Source organism: Bos indicus, chromosome 3 (genome assembly GCF_029378745.1).
Source record: "Bos indicus isolate NIAB-ARS_2022 breed Sahiwal x Tharparkar chromosome 3, NIAB-ARS_B.indTharparkar_mat_pri_1.0, whole genome shotgun sequence".
NCBI lineage: Eukaryota > Metazoa > Chordata > Mammalia > Artiodactyla > Bovidae > Bos > Bos indicus.
Window position 1 is genome coordinate 107,350,183 of NC_091762.1, and position 18,999 is coordinate 107,369,181.

The 18,999-nt window shown below is 40.6% G+C and overlaps 3 protein-coding genes and 1 long non-coding RNA gene across 10 annotated transcripts in view; 3 read left to right on the forward strand and 1 right to left on the reverse strand.

The window, feature by feature from the left end:
* RHBDL2 (rhomboid like 2) overlaps positions 1 to 3,884 on the forward strand; it is a 58,349-nt gene extending 54,465 nt beyond the window's left edge. For 6 of the 7 annotated variants that reach the window (XM_070786814.1, XM_070786813.1, XM_070786811.1 and 3 more), the window contains 2 exons: positions 2,473 to 2,534; positions 3,308 to 3,884. In XM_070786814.1, coding sequence (XP_070642915.1) covers positions 2,473 to 2,534; positions 3,308 to 3,487 — 242 coding nt within the window. In that variant the 3' untranslated portion in view covers positions 3,488 to 3,884. The remainder of the gene's footprint in view (positions 1 to 2,472; positions 2,535 to 3,307) is intronic. The other variant, XM_070786818.1, reaches the window with a different exon arrangement.
* The window catches only part of LOC139182281 (uncharacterized), a 33,970-nt gene extending 23,235 nt beyond the window's left edge, over positions 1 to 10,735 (reverse strand). The window contains exon 1 of the long non-coding RNA XR_011565935.1: positions 10,372 to 10,735. This is a non-coding gene — a long non-coding RNA (uncharacterized lncRNA). The remainder of the gene's footprint in view (positions 1 to 10,371) is intronic.
* On the forward strand, positions 4,022 to 10,339 carry GJA9 (gap junction protein alpha 9). Its single transcript, XM_019957791.2, has one exon. It carries the CDS (start codon positions 8,129 to 8,131, stop codon positions 9,668 to 9,670), a length of 1,542 nt encoding a protein of 513 aa, XP_019813350.2. The 5' UTR covers positions 4,022 to 8,128; the 3' UTR covers positions 9,671 to 10,339.
* Positions 10,736 to 10,843: 108 nt separating the features above from the next.
* MYCBP (MYC binding protein) lies at positions 10,844 to 18,805 on the forward strand. Its single transcript, XM_019957792.2, has 5 exons — positions 10,844 to 10,992; positions 11,187 to 11,259; positions 14,951 to 14,999; positions 15,190 to 15,319; positions 16,577 to 18,805. The coding sequence occupies exons 1-5, from the start codon at positions 10,909 to 10,911 to the stop codon at positions 16,619 to 16,621; spliced, it is 381 nt and encodes a 126-aa protein (XP_019813351.2). The 5' UTR covers positions 10,844 to 10,908; the 3' UTR covers positions 16,622 to 18,805.
* Positions 18,806 to 18,999: the final 194 nt, after the last annotated feature.

Below are 18,999 nucleotides of genomic sequence, written 5' to 3' on the forward strand. Positions count from 1 at the left end.
TTCCTGATGGTAATTATGAAAGGGTTAATGGGGAGGCAGGTCTCACTAAGGGGGCCAGAGGTCCCCAAGCTGCAGGAGGAGACAAATGGCAAATGGCAGTGGTGGGCTTTTTTTTTTCTACATTCCTTTGCTCCCGCTTTAGCCAGGTAGCCCCACTCCAGTACTTTTGCCTGGAAAATCCCATGGATGGAGGAGCCTGGTAGGCTGCAGTCCATGGGGTTGCGAAGAGTCGGACACACCGAGTGACTTCACTTTCATTTTTCACTTTCATGCACTGGAGAAGGAAATGGCAACCCACTCCAGTGTTCTTGCCTGGAGAATCCCAGGGACGGGGGAGCCTGGTGGGCTGCCGTCTATGGGGTCACACAGAGTCGGACACGACTGAAGAGACTTAGCAGCAGCAGCAGCAGGCTCCTTTAATTCTGTTGCTATGAGACAATCTGTTCTTCCAGAAAGTTACTTTTTCCCAACCTTGAGGGGCTGATTGCCCAACAAAACAATACATCTTACTCATGGGAATGTTTTTCTTAGGCTATGTTAATAAAACTATGTATCTTGCTTGGAGGTCTGTTTTCCTTTAGTATCTTGCCAGAGACGTCGAGGTCCAGAGATGACTCCCGGTGTGTAGATGTGTCTGTTGTGGGAGAGAGCTGCACCTGGTGCAACTCTCTTAGCCTTGAGGTATTTTTTTTTATCTATGATCAACAGCTTGCTAAAGACTATAAGATGCCTTGCAAAAAACTGCAAAAGGGCTACTCTCCTGTCTCCTTCTGATGTCTATGTGAGAAGCTTTCTCTCTTTTATACTTTAATAAAATTTGGCTACACAAAAGCTCCAAGTGGTCAAGCCTCGTCTTTGGCTCCACATCAAAATCCTTTCCTCTGGAGGCCAAGAATCCCAGCATCGTTCATGGCTAATAGCCACAACCTTTCATCTTGGGATCTTCAAGACAAGGTGTAGGCTTTCATCTTTTAATCTGGGGTGATTAGGTGGGTGAGAGTGAAGCCCCCATAGTCAGACGGCTTAAGGTTCAAATCCCACCACTGCCTCAGAGCTCTGTGGCCTTGGGTGAGTACTTAGCCTTTGTGTCTTGGCTTCTTTGTGTATAAAACACCAGGTCTTTCCTCACTCGAGATGCTGCAATAGTGGTAATTGGCTTGCCTGCCTGCTTCTGTCTTTACTTCTTTAGAGTACGCTTTCTATATGGCAGCAAGAATCATCTTTAAAAAAATGTGAGTCAGGGGGTTTCCCTGGTGGCTCAGTGATAAAGAAACCACCTGCCAGTGCAGGAGACACGGTTCAGTCCCTGATCAGGGAAGATCCCACATGCCATGGAGCAACTAAGCCTGTGCCACAACTATCGCGCCTAGGGGACGCAACTGCTGAGCCCTCACACTGCAACTACTGAAGCCCGTGAACCCTAGAGCCTGTGCTCAGCAAGAGAAGCCACTCCAATGAGAAGCCTGTGCACCGCAACTAGAGAGTAGCCCCCACTGGCCGCTCATGCATCAGTGAAGACCCAGTACAGCCAATAAGCAAATAAATAAAAATTATTAAAAACCCAAGCCAGGCATGTCACTTCTGTGCTCAAAAGCTTTTGAAGGGTAAAAGTCAAAGTCCTTACGAGGGTCCATAAGGCTCTATGTGATCTGCATCTGCCATGGTTTGATCTCCTCACCTACAACTTCATCCCCAGCCTGAGTCCAGAATCATCTGCAGGTCTTGGTAAAGCACAGTCTGTTGAATCGTACCTGTAGAGTTTCTGGTTCAGTAAGTTTGGGGTGGGCCTGAGAGTTTTCATTTCTAGTAAGTTCCCAGTGAAGCTGGGAATCCCCAGTGGGAAATGGAACCATCCTTTGAAAACCGTCGACGCCATCAGATCAACTGCTTTGGTATTCCTCACACACCAGGCACTGTTGGCTCTGCCTTAGTGATTTTGTACTTCAGCCTGCCTAGAAGGCTCTTTCAGAGGTCAGCATGGCTTGCTCCCTTATCTTCACCAAATTCTCCTTGAGATCCTTCCTGCCTCTCCAGTTAAACATTACACCCGACTCCCAGCATTCTCAATTCTCCTTCTCTTTGTGTACTCTCTACAGCACTAGGCACCCTTTGACAATACTGTAACGTTTTACTTTTTCATTCACCTTTCCCAGCTGGACTTTCAGTTCCATGAGGCAGTCTAATCTTTTCATGGCAGTATATCCACCACCTAGAATAGTGGCTGGTACATGAGAGATCATTAATAAATACTTGTTGGATCGATGCATCTATAAAATGGAGTAATGACAGTACCAATTTCATGGCATTGTTGTGAGGATTAATGATACAAAGTTAGTACGTGTAAAATTCTTAGAAAAGTACCTGGCACAGAGTAAGTCTCAATAAATGTTACCGTTGCTAGAGGGGAACCAGAAATAACTGGTATACTGTTGTGGAGATCCTGGGGCTTCATCAGGCTGTTTTCCCTTCTAGTTGTGTCGGACATGGGATTTGCTCTTTACAGACGGTTCTTTGTTCCTGCAAATGGGTCTCCGGTGAGTTCGGTTTATTATTTTTTAAGTGAAAATTTGTCTACCTATGGTATCTATCAATAGCTAAAAAGGGTCACCAAATAGGGGCAGCAACAGTTGTGAGATTTAAAGCTGTCAGATTTCCATTTGGAAGGTAAGAAAATTCCTGGCAAACCAGCCTTTTGGGTTGTCCTTTTCACTTCTCCCATAGCCCAGATAACTGGCTCTAGTTCTCTGCACCTGCTATACGGGTAGCTATTCCAAAAAACAGGAGTGAAGGGACTTTACTGTCTATGGAGGATAAAATGCATATTGGAAAGCAGCAATAATATGGGTCCAGATAAATTTACAATATAAAGAAAACTGACAAAGATTTCCAGTTTTATTGAAATTGGTTCCTGAATTTGGTAATTTCTGCTTGAGTATTTGTGCGTATGTTATTACCTGTGTTTTAATTCAGACATTCCATTTATGTGGGATAGATTATGCTCCTATAAAGAACCTTCACTGATCTCAACTCTTACTCTCTTGGCTGGCCTTGTACAGAACCATCCTAATGCAATGACGGCCTAGAAGAGAGACAGGCTGGCTGTCGCATGTACTCAAGAGTCAGTGAAATGACATTTTTTTTAGCTTTGCATGATGGAGTTTTCTTGTCTGTTTTGTCTCACTGCCTCACTGTTCAGACTTTTAAGACTCTGACTGGGATGGTATTTGTTCTCTAATAAGTGAGATGCAGCTGAAATATACAATTAGCATTTTCTTCACGTATTTTCATTTTCTCCTTTTCTCCCAAGGTGTCTTTCGCAGCTCACATTGCGGGTGGATTTGCTGGAATGTCCATTGGTTATACCGTGTTCAGCTGCTTTGATCAGGCACTGCTGAAAGATCCAAGGTTTTGGACAGCGATTGCAGCTTATTTAGCTTTTGTTTTATTTGCTGTGTTTTTCAACATTTTCCTATCCCCAGCGAACTGACTTGCCCCTAACACAAACCAATGAATAAAAAGGGTCATCTGGGGGAAAAAAAAATCAAAACCGGAGAACTCTCTATGAAGAAACAGAGAAGTCCCAGGAAATGCTAACAATTTTATAAAGAGAACAAACACCCCTGAAGTTGTCGGTTTCAAAGACTGCTTACAAAAGGGCTTAGGGTTTAAGGAAGGAGCTCTTCCGAGGGAATGAGGGGGAGGGGGAAGAGAGAAAAGGGAAGGGAAGTAAGAACCAGAGACTGGCTCTTTTCTAGGCATGCTGTGTCAAGGGTATTTATTCTCTAAAAGAACTTGCTCTTAGGAGGATATGGTATAGAGATTGCTTGATAGAATCCACAAATAATGTACTCTGCTGATAATAAAAACTTTTCATATCTGTCAGACTACTGATTATCACTTTCCATCACTGTTTTGAGTCAATAGGTCACTGTTTAGGGTGCTTTATGTGCATTATTATTAATCTTGTTGACAACCCAGAAAGGCAGCTATTACTCTGCATCTTAGAGAGGAGGCTATGAGAATTCTTAAAAAAGAAAAAAATTAAGTACTCTGTCTAAGAGAGGGCAGGACTTAAAGGTTGCTAATGACTTGACAGGGCTTCCCAGATGGCTCAGTGAGTAAAGAATCCATCTGCAATGCAGGAGACACAGGAGACGTGCATTTGATTACTGGGTCAGGAAGATCCCCTGGAGGAGGGCATGGCAACCCACTCCAGGGTGGAGAATCCCATGGACACAGGAGCTGGCTACAGTCCATGAGGTCACAAAGAGTGGGACATGACTTAGTAACTAAACAAGACGTGCTATCGTTGACTTAACCATTCCTCTATTGAACACTTGAGTTGCTGCTGATTTTGTACCATTACCAACAGTGCTTTGCGATCATCCTAGTATGCTGCTGTGTCTTTGAGAATGATTGAATGAATGGGTATTTCAAGCATCCGGAAGCAGAAATGTTATGTTAATTTTGATAGATTTAAACTACCACTTTTTTCTTTTTTTTGGCTGTGCTGCACAGCTTGCAGGATCTTAGATCCCCAACCAAGGATTGAACCCAGACCACCACAGTAAAAGTTTTGAGTTCTAACCACTGGTGCGTGCTAAGTTGCTTCAATTGTATTCAACTCTTTGCAACCCTATGGACTATAGCCTGCCAGGGTCGTGTGTCCATAGGAGTCTCCAGGCAAGAATACTGGAGTGGGTTGCCACGCCCTCCTCCAGGGGATCTTTCCAACTCAGGGATGGAAACCGGGTCTCCTGCATCTCCTGCACTGCAGCCAGATTCTTTACTGCTGAGCCATCAGGGAAACCCCCTAACCACCGGATGCCAGGGAATTCCCTAAATTACCTTTTAAATAGTTGTATTCATTTATATTCTTACTGATATTATATGACAGTAACAGTTTCCTCATACATTTGCCAAAAGGTGGCTTTATAAATCTTTAAAAAATTTACATTTTGATTAAAAATATTTTATTTCAATTCATATGTAACACTAATGAAGCTTAGCATTTAAAAAGTTTATTAATATTTATAATTTATATATTACACATAATATATAATATGCAAGTATGTATATATATATGTATATATATATTTCCTGATGAAAGGGTTGAATTTAAACTGAAAAGTAGCTATTAGATAGCAAAGAAGCCCAAGGAAGAAATATTTATCTGCCATCACCAACCCACTAGGTCAGTACTCTGGAGATCTTTAATGACCTAAAGTGCAAACAGAAAACTAGACAGAGAAATAGCATTCATCTAACTATGAAATCGGACATGACCCATTGATTATTAAGACCGATGACTAAGAAGTTATTATCTAGTTAGGTTATTTTGGTACTAGAAACATTGTTTACATTACCAAAAACAGTGATATCTTTCTGGGTCTCCAGGGCGCAAAGTTACCATTAAAAAAGCACACATATGTCTGGCATTTTAAGTTTGACATTTCTGAATAATACAGGAACCATTTATTCAGCTTAATTTTGGGCTCATAGTTTTAGTCTTCTAAACTGTGCTGTATTAATCAGAAATATTAGAAATATTCTTTCTGTGGGCTGCCCAGTAAGGTAGCCACCAGGCACATGTAGCTGTTTACATTTAATTAAAATTAAATGAAATTAAAAACGGTGTCTCTGTTACACAAGCCTCGTTGCAAGTACTCAATAGCTATGTATTAATAGTGGCCATCTTATTGAACAGTGCAGACAGTCTACTCCAACACTGCTGCAAAAAGTTCCATTGGATTAAAAAAACTTCCATTGGGTGGTGCTGTTTGAGAGGCAAGAATGAAGGCAGGGAGATGCAGTTTAGCTGACGGCTGATTCACTGCGCCGAGCTAAACCGAATCTGCTCTACACCTGCAGAGGGACACGTGGAGACAACATGTTGAAGACGGCTGTGGTGTAACTTTAAAGTGTGATCTGCTTCAAATTTACCTAAATCAAGAAAGGTCTGTGTTAATGTGTCTTAGCTAATTAAGAGTCATTTGAAATATTTTTTCTTTTTCTTTTGAATTTTATGGTACTGTGTCTATGTATATTAGTATTCATGCTATTTGCTATGAAAGCTTTAGGACCTAAGATTTGAAGCTACGTAACAGTGCTTCCTCTTTCAGAAAATACTATGCACTTGTCCTTTTAGGGAAAAAAAAACAACTTTAATTTTCTTTGGTAATTTTAAAAGTAAAGTGCTCATGGTAAAAGAAATTAAACGGATATATAATTATAAAAAATTAAGTCAATTATTATCATTCTACCCAGAGATAATCACAGTTAGTATTTTGATGAATATCCTTCTAGGCTTTATTGTATGCATCTCTACATATAAGTAAATTTACAATAATGAGGCTACATTATTCTGTTTTATAACCCGAATGTCACTGAAACAATATATCCAATGTCTTTTTATGTTAGTATATATTTATTATCTCTACTGGTTGCATAGTACCATACTGTGGATGTACTATTATTTATATGTGCAATACAGTCTTTCTTGTATTGATAATTATTTTGGATAGTTTCAAGTTATAATTATTATAAACAACAATAAGAAAAGTATCTTTGCTTATATTTTTAAGTGTTTTGGACTGTGGGTCAAAGAGTATACTGCTATTAATGTAAAAAAGTCAAATACAAAATTTCTCTATCTCAGGAATACAACTAAATTTTAGAAGGTTGACGCTTTTGCAACTCTTTTGAACTATATAAAGCTTTCAAAAAGGAACTAAAAACTCTAGAACTTGTTATTTAAAAAATCAAAACTTTCACTATTTGACATACCTAATTTAAATAATTAAAATTGTAAGAGAAAACAGGTGATTTCTTAATATCTCTTTCATGAAAACTTCAAGTGTGTTTGGAGAAGAAAAATAACAGTTTAGTAAAACAGTTAAGAGGTGATTTTAGAACCACATTGATCTTTGAATGCCAGTTCTAGCTGTGTGATCTTGGGTAATTTAAGGTGTGCCTCAGTTTCCTCATCTGTAAAATGGAGAAACAATATACCTAGCTCACAGGAGTTTTGTGATGAATATATAGCTATAATATCTATATTATAGCTATAATATCTATGTTGTAGCTATAATATCCTAGTATGTTGTTTGATTGTGTAATATTTCCCTTTCTGTGAGGAATACATGAGATGCATTTACATATTAAATGAAAATGAATGAAAACATTCCCCCATTTTTTCTTTCCTTTGGGATGTATTTCCTCTTAGATATCTCAGGGTTATCAACTCTAATATGGAACCTATTGGCTGATAATCCAAGCATCTAAATTATAACTGGCCCTACTGCTCGCTCCACAAAGCAAGCTATATGTCTTAAAAGGGTCAAATACTGTTGTAATGAAAATTTCTATAACACTACCAACATACCAATGATCCAAGCAATATCTAATAATATTCTTATAATTTTCATAGCAAAGTACAGTAATAATTACATAAATATTCATAAATATTTTTACTGAAATGATTTCTGAAAATGCTCAAAAACTGCCAGAAAGAAACTAGAATTTAGACATTTAAATGTGGATTAAAAAACTGATCTAAATTCTTACAGCAAGAGCCAGATCTGTTTCCTTTGGTTTCATAAAATGCTGTACCTTACTGGATTATGAAATGAAACACACGACTTTTCCTTTGTACATAAACGAGATTTTAAAATCATTGACACTGGTCACAGCTTCCATATAAAATAATCTTAATAAATAGGTTTGTAAGATCAAGTCAGTAGTCTCAGGAACCTCTCTAAGAGTTATCAGTTTAAAATAACAAAGCAAAAAGCCAAGTAAGACTCCTTTCTTCCAGGAACTCCTACAATTCTGTTCTTCATAGAGAATATATACAACCCCTCCTCCAGGTATCTTTTTTCCTCCTACTGCATTATAATGTCTAAATGTAAATGACTTTCTATGCTTGACATCTTAAACATATTCTTGGTAACATATTATTACAACTTTCTAGGGAAAAAAGAGAGCAACCAGCATGCTGAAAGAGTGATGCTTTGTTCATATTTTGGCCATAGGTTTGCTTAAGAAATAGCACACGCTTCAGAAACGGAAGAATGTATCGGCCTCCTATTTGGTGGGGTTCAGAGATAATATGACTGACTAAATAAACATGGGGGACTGGAATTTCCTTGGAGGCATTCTGGAGGAGGTTCACATCCACTCCACGGTGATTGGAAAGATGTGGCTCACCATCCTGTTCATATTTCGAATGCTTGTTCTGGGTGTAGCAGCTGAAGATGTCTGGAATGACGAGCAGTCTGGCTTCATCTGTAATACAGAACAACCTGGCTGCAGAAATGTATGCTATGATCAGGCCTTCCCTATCTCCCTCATTAGATACTGGGTTTTGCAGGTGATCTTTGTGTCTTCACCATCCCTGGTCTACATGGGCCATGCTTTGTACCGACTGAGAGTTCTGGAGAAGCAGAGGCAGATGAAGAAGGAGCAACTGAGAGGTGAACTGGAGGAGGCAGAGCTTGAAACGCCTGGGGATCGGAGGCGACTGGAGGAAGAACTGTGTCAGCTGGAGCAAAGGAAAGTAAATAAAGTTCCACTCAGAGGAACCTTGCTTTGCACTTATGTGATACACATTTTTACTCGCTCTGTGGTTGAAGTTGGGTTCATGATTGGACAGTATCTTTTATATGGATTTCACTTAGAGCCTCTATTTAAATGCCACGGCCACCCATGTCCAAATACAATTGATTGTTTTGTCTCTAGACCCACAGAAAAGACAATATTCCTATTATTCATGCAATCCATAGCAACTGTTTCACTTTTCTTAAATGTTTTAGAAATTTTCCATCTAGGTTTTAAAAAGATTAAAAGAGGGCTTTGGGGACAATATAAATTGAAGGATGAACATAATGAATTTTGTACCAAGTCAAAACAAAACCTTGCCAAATATCAAAACACATCTGCAAACTCACTGACACGACTCTCTTCTGTACCTGATTATAGTCTGTTAGTGGACAAGCAAACACACACAGCAGCGTATCCTAGTTTAAATCCCTCTGCATTTCAGACAGACCCTGATAACCATATTGGAAATGATGACAAAGGTATTTTGGATGAACAGGAAACTCTACTTTCTGAGATGTGCACATTTAGTACAGCCTGTGGTCATCTTCAAAATATCAGCTCAAGTAATAAAGAAGACACTCATAAACTATCTGGAAAAGAAGTTAATGGTAACCAGTTGAGGGGAAAAAGAGAAATTGATGGCAAAGACAGCAAAAGAAATCACTACTTTAAAGGTCACTGTTCCAGTCCAGGTGATGCTATAGAGCTTAACAACCACGTGGGACAGTCACCCCAAACAGCTTTCTCTCTGCCAGCTAACTGCACCTGGAAACCGAAGTGGCCTCGGGCTACCCGGGGTCCCTCTGCAGAAAGTGAAAACCAGGCATTACCTCCTAAAGGTTACCTCAAGGGCCAGCTCAGGGAGAGCACAACCAGAATCCTTCCTCCTTCACAGGGAGACTTTCAACCACTTGACATTCCAGACACTCCTGATTCTTCGGGAGGGCTGTCCTTTGAATCCAAGTTGGTCAGAACCTGCAGTAACCCTACCGCTTGTACTCCAACTCATTTGGTGTCACTGACAAACAACCTCATTGGAAGGCGGGCTCCCACAGACCTTCAGATCTGAACATCCGTTGGCGTTTAGACATTCTCCATATTACATTATCACAGAAGTAGCCTAGTGATGGTGGAACACAGAAGAAATAGATAGGGCAGCTCTAAAGACCAGCTGTTGAGACAAACGACTACAAATCCTTTTAAAAAGGGAAAATGGCTCTAGTTCTGAACTGGGAAGGATTAGTTTGAAGTTTAAAGACACCGAGTTACCAAATCAGGATTACTTTTTTGTGGTTCCCTTCAGAAAAACACTGATTCTGGGAAAACCTATGTCAGAATTGAAGCTAAATGGAACCAGGTTTTTCCTTGAAGGGAAAACAGCCTTCGGAGATTGTTCTTGATCTATGTAATTCCCTCTTTTAGTTACTGATCTTCTTTCTGGACACTGATTAAATTTTGTTTGCCCTTGGTTCTTAGTTTTCTTATGGACTGCAACCCGATGTGTCCTGGATATAATCATCATGTTGCTTCTAGTAAATAAAATCCTAAAAAGATGTCGCTTTCTTTTACCAGTTTATAGCATCGTGATTCAGTGCCAGGATCCGAGTCTTGGCTTTACTACACTGGCCATCTAACCATTACAGTTTACTAACAGTGTCTACTTTACAGGGATGGTGTGAGGATTAAAATAAGAAACAGGTGTTTAACGCGCTGCCAGGCATACAGTAAGCGCTCAAAAGTGCTAGCTATTATTATCACATTACTGCTCACCCTCTGGAGACCCACATCAAGTCGGCCACAAAATAAGGAGACTCCAAACGACAGAGCTGGAGCCCAAACAGACGATTCTAAGCGGTCTTCCAGCCACTGGAAATCCAAGGGTTGCCCTCGACGGTCGTGCGCCCTCTTTCAAGACGAGAGTCCACACACCAGTAGGCGCCGCCTGCCACGGCTTCTGAGGTCCTAGTTGAGACGGGTCCGCCCACTCTCGGCGTCTCGAGTGAGTCCTAGCGCTCCAGGGCTCCGCAGGCCCCGCCCCCTGGCGCCACGCCCGTCTTTGGCCCCATCTGGACACTCGCCCCAAGTTACCAAAACCTAGCCTCCTACTAAGCAACCAAATCTTGGCGAGGACCGGAAGAGGAAGGAGAGGCGACGCTTCGCTAACCAGAGGGGCGGGTGCACGCAGCCTCCCTCGGCTCATCTCGCTATGGGGCATTCAGAGCGTCCTGGTCGCCATGAAAACAGGCCACACCCCGGCCATCCCGGCCCGGGGATCCCAAGTGCGCAGGCGTCCGTGCCCCTCCGCGCATGAGCAGTGCTGCTCCGAGCCCGCCAGCCACGGTCTCCGGCGCCAGCTACGCCGCTGCCGCTGTCACTATGGCCCATTACAAAGTGAGGGGGGCGCGGCGTGGCTGGGGGCGTGCGGGCGGTAGCCAGCCGCTGGTCGGCTCGGGTGGGAGTGGGGGCGTGCGCGTAGGTTTGGGGGGCTTGAGGTAGTGAGGCGGAGGCGGCGTTGCCGGACTCCCAGCGCCTTCTTCCTGCTCTGGCCCCCGGGCTTCGGCCACTGACCCGCCGTGTCTCCTCAGGCCGCCGACTCGAAGCGCGAGCAGTTCCGGAGGTACTTGGAGAAGTCGGGGGTGCTGGACACGCTGACCAAGGGTGAGCATGGGCCAAGAGACGGTTCCTCATGCCGTCGTCGTGTTCCTCGGCTCTGTGCCGCGAACGGGCATGGTGTGGGGCAGGAGGGGAACAGAGGGGACCCACTCCGGGTCCAGCGAGGTGGGCCTCGGGGGTCAGCGGGGACCGGCGCACGCCTGGCTGCCGGACGCTGCCCGGGTCGGGGAGCCTCACCCTCCCCGTGGTGAGTAAAACTCTCGCAGCTGTTGCAAAGTCCTTCCAACTTCCGTTGCTCTGCCTCTAGCCGCCGCACTGAGCATGTTGCTAGAGACCTTGGGAGAGCCCAACTCCTCTCTCCTGACAAATTTTCCCGAGCCCTCCAAATCCTTTAGAAACAGTTTCCCTCGAACAAAGGACAAATGGGAAAATGACCAGATTTGAAAGCAGTTTATAAAGTAGCTAAGTGAACCTAATCCTTGAAATAGCTCTTTGTATGTGGCTTTTCAGCTGAACCCCATTTTGTAGTCTATATCAACTCCTACTTGGTGCAGATTTCATAAAGTAGAATTACAGTTTAAAGAACGTGAGGACACATCAAAATGGTTATATTGTTTTCACTTTTTAAAATGGAAGTCGTTACAATGTATTTCTTAATCTGGATTCAGGATCTAAGTAGATGAGTAAGGTGACTGACACTGGAAGGTTCCAAGAACTAGTGTGGGTACTGCTTATTTCATCAGCTAGGCAGTGAGGCGAATGCTGTTATCTATCACTCAGCTCACTGGCTGGGCCTTTCAAGGGTGTGGAACAGAAGAGCTGGCAGGGATGATGGTTTGGGTCCATATGAGAAGTGTAGTTAAGTATCTGGAAATACTTTGGTATCTGCTCTTTGTCCAGAAGCAAAAGTTTGAAAAAACTGGGAGAATAACAACTCTGGGTCTTAGCAGAAAGCAGGGCTTTTAATTCTCAAGCCTGGGTTGGTCATTTTGAATTGCTACCTACCTTAGGTTCAATTTCCTACTCTTTGCAAATTTCAGTAAACATTAAGGTAGTGTGAAAGCACTGTGCTGTCATCCTGGAAAGTATCACACCATTGGAATTTCATGGACCTCCCGCTCCCCTCAAAAAACTCCACAAGCACATTTCTTTCATTTATTTAACCATTTTATTCAGGTGTCTGTTAAGGCACTGAGGATACAACAGTGGGGGGAAAAACTAGGCCCCTGCTCTAAATGAACTTATATCCTAGTTGGGGAAGACAGATAATAAATACACAGTGTCAACCAGTGCTAAGTGTTGTGAAAAGAACATTGCTGATAGAGTGATGGGGGTGGCATTTTACCTAGGGTTGTGGGGGAAGGCCTCTCTTAAGAAAGTAACCTTTGAACAAAGACCTGAAAGAAGTGTGCTGTTGAGTTTCAGGAAGTGTAAGGAAGCCAGAGTGGCTGGATGGAGTGAATGAAACATACATTGGTAAAGGGCAGAGAAGTGACCATTGTGGGAGGTAAATGAAGATATTAAGCCTTGTGGCCATACTTGGATTTTCCTTCATGAGAAACGAAACCCTTGGAGGCTTCTTTTCCCTGGCTGACATCTATTGGTATTCCCCCTCAACCTTCCTGGGTTTCCAGTTTCCTAAGTAACATCAGACAACACAGTATCTACTGATATGATGATCTATTTAATATTTGATTTTGTGTACTTCACACAGATTTAGCATATACTTTTTATCCAGCTCATTTCCAAGAGGATTTGAAACTGCTTCTAACATTAAAACACTATAAGGATGTCTAAAGATAAGTTATTTGGAAGAAAAGGCATTTTAGTTATTTTGAGCACTATATCAACCTCTAAAAATCCTGGCTGCTAAGACAAAAAGGGAAACACTGGGTATAGAGTTCTTGTCTGTTTAAAAGGAAGTATATTTCATCTATAGAAAAACACAGGAAATTTGACGTTTACATTATGTTCTGTAATTATCAACCTTGTAAGTACCACTGACAGAAATTTAGAAGCTAAAAGAAAGGGTAGGAGAAAAAGAGGAAGAAAGGGTAAGAGTATTTATGTCTTATAAAATCAGAATTTGATAGAGATCAGTGGGAATTAATGGAAGAAGAAACATAGGGTTGAGTATATAGTTTGAAGAAAAAGGTAGTAAGTAGAGGAATAAAGTGTCCTGTAACACTGAAAGAAGAGGGAAGGAGAGGAGAGGGTAGTGGTGACATAAGTTTGCCAATTTCTCAAAAAATAGTGATGTAAATACATTTAAAAGTATAACTATCAGAACTTAATGTAAGTTGTTTGTAGTAGTTGGCCATTTGATTTTTTTTTCATGCTGTCTAAATTATTTTGATGTTATTAAAACTAAAAAAAAGCAAAGCATGTTAAGTTGGTTTATAAGAGTTCTTAACTTGGGGCCTAGATATGCATGTTTTTTGTATGTAGTTACAGCTCTTGGTCTTTGATCAGACTTTTCAGAATTTTGTGCACAAAAAACTTAACCACTGATTTAGATTTTTATCTGGGAAGGATCCTAGAAGGACTGTGTTCAATATAAGATGGAAAAGGTAGTGCTGACATGAATTACTGGATATGAAACCACTAAAGTATGTATTTTAATTTGAGCACATTGATTACTGGTAGTTTTTGGTTGGTGGTTATTTAGAATGTGGTGTGTGAAACTTCATTCTTGAAGAATATTTTGGATTCAAAGCTTCTTTCTTCCAACAATTAACCACAGCCTTATTGATTCTCTAAAAATTTTTCTCAAATGTATCTACCTTGTTTTCATCTCTTTATTACTCCAGTACAGGTCACTTCTCTTTTTTTTTTGGTGGTGGTGGGGGATGCCATGTGGCATGCAGGATTTTAGTTCTCTGACCAAGAATCGGGCCCATGCCCCTGTAGTGAAAGCTTGGAGTCCTAACCACTGGACAGCCAGGGAATTCCCAGGCACTCTTTTTTTGAAGTGATTAGCATGTTGTTGTTGTTTAGTTGCTGAGTTGTGTCGGAGACTCTTGCGACCCCATGAACTATAGCTCACCAGGCTCCTCTGTCCATGGGATTTTCCAGGCAAGAATATTGGTTGCCATTGCCTTTTCTAGGGGATCTTCCCTACCCAGGGATTAAATCCCGTCTCCATTAACAAGCAGATTCTTTACCACTGAGCCATAATTGCTCTTCGTGCATTTAAATCCTTGTCCCACTTGTTAGCCTACTTGACTCCACACAGGATCAAGATCCCGTCACTCCCCTGCTTAAAACTGTTTTAATTATATGCCATTTTGTTTTAGGATCAAGGACCGACTGAACATGCAGGATCCTCCAATCTCCTCCCTAACCACCTTTTCAGCTTCCTTTCAGTTCACAACTCCATCTAGCCACACTTGAATTTTCAGTTCCTGAATACATTGTTCTTTTGCCCTTGGCCTTCCCTTTTTATCTGAAGCCTTCATTGCCAAGGTCTTAGGTCTTATTTCCCTTCCCTGGTGCCCTGGGCTGAGTTAGGTGTTCTTCCATTGTGCTCCCATCACCCATTACCGTTATTGATGCTTGATACTCTTTCGCACTAGACTGTAAATACATTGAGAACAGGACCTTGTCTGTCTTGTTCACCATGGTATGTCCTAGTGAGATGTGTGGTATATAATAGATGCTTAATATTTACCGAGGTATGGCATATGACTTCGGCCATTTTAAGACTTTAATTTTTTTTTTGCTTTTTGATTTGCAGTATTGGTAGCCTTATATGAAGAACCAGAGAAACCTAATAGTGCTTTGGAGTATCCTTTTCATTTTTCAAGTCAGAAAAAAGCCTTTATTCTGTTGAAAAAGTTACTTTGAGTATTTGGGTTTTGATCTCTGGGTAAATATTGGTGGTAGGGTTGGGGTGACTCTCATCAGAGTTATTTCAATAGAAGGCTATTTCATTAGTTTTAATGAGCTCAAGTAAATCCTTAACTTTGATATTAGTTTTTTAAAGCATCACTTAGGAGCTGCTACCCCAGAAAATCCAGAAATAGAGCTGCTTCGCCTAGAATTGGCAGAAATGAAAGAGAAATATGAAGCTATTGTAGAAGAAAATAAAAAACTGAAAACAAAGGTAAAATTTTTGAAAGAATTCATGTTAAAAATAATTTCACCTTTAATGACTGTATGATCAGAACCTCACTAAAATGGACAGTAGAGCAGGGAGGAGGGTGAATATCAATCTCAGCTCAGTTAACTGCAAGGAGAAGCTGATACCCTGTCTAGAAAACCACTAGCAGATTGTAAACAGGATGAGCAAAGTGTGGTCAAGAAGAGGTTCTTGGAAACCTTCATCAACAAAAAGATGAAAATACTGGTGAAGAATACTGGTTTTTAAGTAAATGGAAATTTCTGGGAGTCTTAGGCAGTTAAGTAGGTCATTATGGGGCCACTGCTTTGCGAATGGCACACCTTAAGACTGTGCAGTGCATGATCTGTATAGTTACGTGGTGGCCCTGAAATGTGTTAACTGTAAACTTGTTTGCACTTAAGCTCTGTACATTTGTTTGCACTTAATTTTGTCTAGTGCTGAAGTTTTTTCTTTGTTTAAACTCCATGAGAATTTTCATAAACTTTTGTCAATAAGCCTTTGAGGTTTTAACTGCATTCTGAATCATATAATGCATTTCACATGACTCTAGGCATTTCTCATAATGTGTTTTATCTTCTCAACAACTTTGTGAGATAAATGACACAGGTGCACAGACCATTTTATAGGTGAGGAAACTAAAGCACAGTGAAGTCTAGCTTCTCAAATCTCACAGCTAATTGGAACAACTCATATCTTAGTGTTCTTGCAGTAAACCACAGTTCAGCATAAGAGATCATTCAGTATCTTAAATTATCCAAATTATTATAAATGCTAGATAACTTTTTTGACACCTTTTAAAGTCCAAGACATTAGCTGCTTTTTCATTAACTGGCTAGATTAATACATGTCACATGATGTTTTTTTTATACTTTCTAGAAGAAAGTTTTCAGTAAACTTATGGTGGAGAGGAAGAAAGTACCTTTACTATATAAGCCACAACATCTTAGGGAAGATACGGATTATTGCATAGATGTTTGTGCAGTGCAGTCATGAATGGGAATTAAATTTTAGTTTCCCAGTAATTTGTAAGGTTTATACAAAAAAAACTTTCACTAGGTTTGATTGTATTAAATATTAAAAAAATCACTGGTTTAAAAAGGCTAGGATTTTATAATTGCCTTCTGTTCAATTCAGTCATTGAACAAAGTAGTTGACTCGTTTTGTTACTGTTAATAGTTTTTTTTTTTAACCCAATTTAGAATAAAATTCACCTAAACGCCTCTGTCTTTGCCCCCATAGCTTGCTCAGTATGAACCACCTCAGGAGGAGAAACGTGCTGAATAGGATTCTTCTCAGTTGAAAAGACACTGAAAAAAATGGTTTTGTATGACTCGAATAGTTTGTACAGTATATAATCTTTTCTGAACAGATGCTATAGCACTCTTTTAAATATGTTAAATTCACCTATCACACGTTAACTGTTATAAACACATATACTTAGAATCACCAATAAAAACTCAGTATAACTTTCTTTGGGTCTTAAAAAAGCAGGAGAATCAAAAGTGAATCCTGGAAAGAAAAAAAAAAATCTATAAACACAGCCATCGAATTCATTACCTTAAAAGACATTCTATCAGTCTGACTAGGAATGATGGTACTGGTTGTATTTTAGCCAAGGAAGTTTAGCACAGAGCTATTCCCTGGTTTAGCTCAGGATTATGAGCACAGGTACAGTCATTCTTTAAAATGAAGATGACACTGTTGTTTTATATTCTCTGTAGGCAGCTGGAGAGATCTGTGTGATACACGATGCTGTTTCATGGGGGTCTCATGAATCTTCTGCTCTTGTTTATATTAGGTGGAACGAATGACTCTTTGCCACCACTTTGCCTTAGATACTGTGTGTGTGCCAGTGTGAACTCTGACACCACCTTTCCTTCTATGCAATCATGCCCTATCTGATACTGTTGCCTTGCTTTACTGTGCTTCCCTGGGTCCCAGTTGCACATTGGCCTTTCTGTGTTGTTTTTCAATTTCCTGTAATAGCAGTTACCCTGACTGTAATTTATATAAAGAGGATCACACTGTTCCCCTGCCTTACTTAGTTGCTTAGCGGAACACAGAACAGAGGCAATTTAAAATTCTGGGTTCACGCACAAGCCTGGATGACAAGGGGAATGAGCCATATATTGTGGAAAATTATAGTTTGTGGGTATAATTATATAGTGCTTTTTCCCCTCAAAGTATTTTTCTAGCTTTGAATTCATTTTATCTTCATTATCCCTGTGAAGTAGGTAGGCAAGTGTGAGGGGAGGTGGGGTGCTGAATCTTTAGGCCAAAGACTGATATGAATACCAATTATTTACCAATTGTAGAACCTTGGGCACATTAGTAAATTGCTCCAAGATTCACTTTCCTCATCTGTCAAATGAAAATAATATCTGTGCTGCCTACCTCACAGGGTTGTTGTGAGGGTCAAATGGAATGTATATGAAAGATTTGTAAATGGTAAAGCACTATATTCTTGTTTGTTAGTCCTTTTTCCTTTCTTGGAAGACCTACAGTCAGATGTTTTTGTGTTACTCTTCACTTCTTTTCCTTATTGATTGATTAGCATTATTAAGAAGTAGCCCTATCTCATGTACTTTGTCCCCAGTGTTACAGAAATGTCCTTATTTTTTGGTCAAAACACACAGAGAAAACCATACAATGAAAGCTGGTTTTTAACTAGCAGAAGCCTCAGCACCTGCTGGAAGCTGTGACCAAGCCAATTATAAGGGCATCTTAATCAGTCACAGTGGCAGGAATGTGGCAGTGGTCTGTCTCTTCCAGTCACAGGTTTGTTTTTGTAGGGGAATCAGATATGGCTGGAAGAACATTTACTTGAATTGGTTTATCTTTTACCAGTTTGAGTGCCTCCTACAGGGACAGCAGTGGGCTGAGTATTATAAAGATGAATGACTTGAAGTTAACTATAAGACATGTATATAATCACAATGTGGGATAGGATGTGCTAAGAACGATAATAATAAAACATGGCCTCCTGGGGGGTTTTGGAAGAGAGGGAGACATGGCTTCTTTAAGCAGTTGGTGTCATAGTCCCTTTGTGGACAGGCAAGTAGAAATTTTTTCTGGCAGCCAACCCTTATTTGCTTTTTTCCCTAATGAGACTGGTATTAATATTTATGTAAATCAGATGATTGTCTCCTGTACCATCCTTTTGAAAAATGGCAACCTGTGAGTTGGATAATCAGACTCTTGGGGGGAACTGACATGCTTACACTGCTGTATCAGTCAGTGCTATGTAAGAATTCAGGGTGAGCCTGGCCTCTGCAGGTCCTCTTCAACATTTCTATCAAGGATCTGGATGAAGACAGTGTACATGATGCTCAATGGAGTAAAAAAAGGATCCGATCTGTTCAGTTCCTGCTGTTCCAGCTGCCTTATCTGTAAAATGTAGATTTCATATCTTGCCTATCTCACAAGGTGTTCTAAGGATTAAATTAAATATAATGGATGTAAAAAGTACCTTGCAAATTGTAAAGGACTACATATGGGTCAGATGGTAGTAATGCTAATTCTCTAATTGCCACAGAGTTGGAGAGGCTGGTTGGTAGACTATATTGAGATGAGCTTGAAAATGATTCACAACTTGGGAGTGCCTAAACTTCACGGCCTAAATGAAAAAGCTGAAATATCAAGTCTTACATTGAGGTTAAAAA

Coding starts and splice junctions, on each gene's coding strand:
- GJA9 (XM_019957791.2), top strand. CDS start 8,129: ATGGGGGACTGGAATTTCCTTGGAGGCATTCTGGAGGAGGTTCACATC.
- MYCBP (XM_019957792.2), top strand. CDS start 10,909: ATGAGCAGTGCTGCTCCGAGCCCGCCAGCCACGGTCTCCGGCGCCAGC. Junction 10,993..11,186: donor TCACTATGGCCCATTACAAA/GTGAGGGGGGCG, acceptor GTGTCTCCTCAG/GCCGCCGACTCGAAGCGCGA. Junction 15,320..16,576: donor ATAAAAAACTGAAAACAAAG/GTAAAATTTTTG, acceptor TTGCCCCCATAG/CTTGCTCAGTATGAACCACC.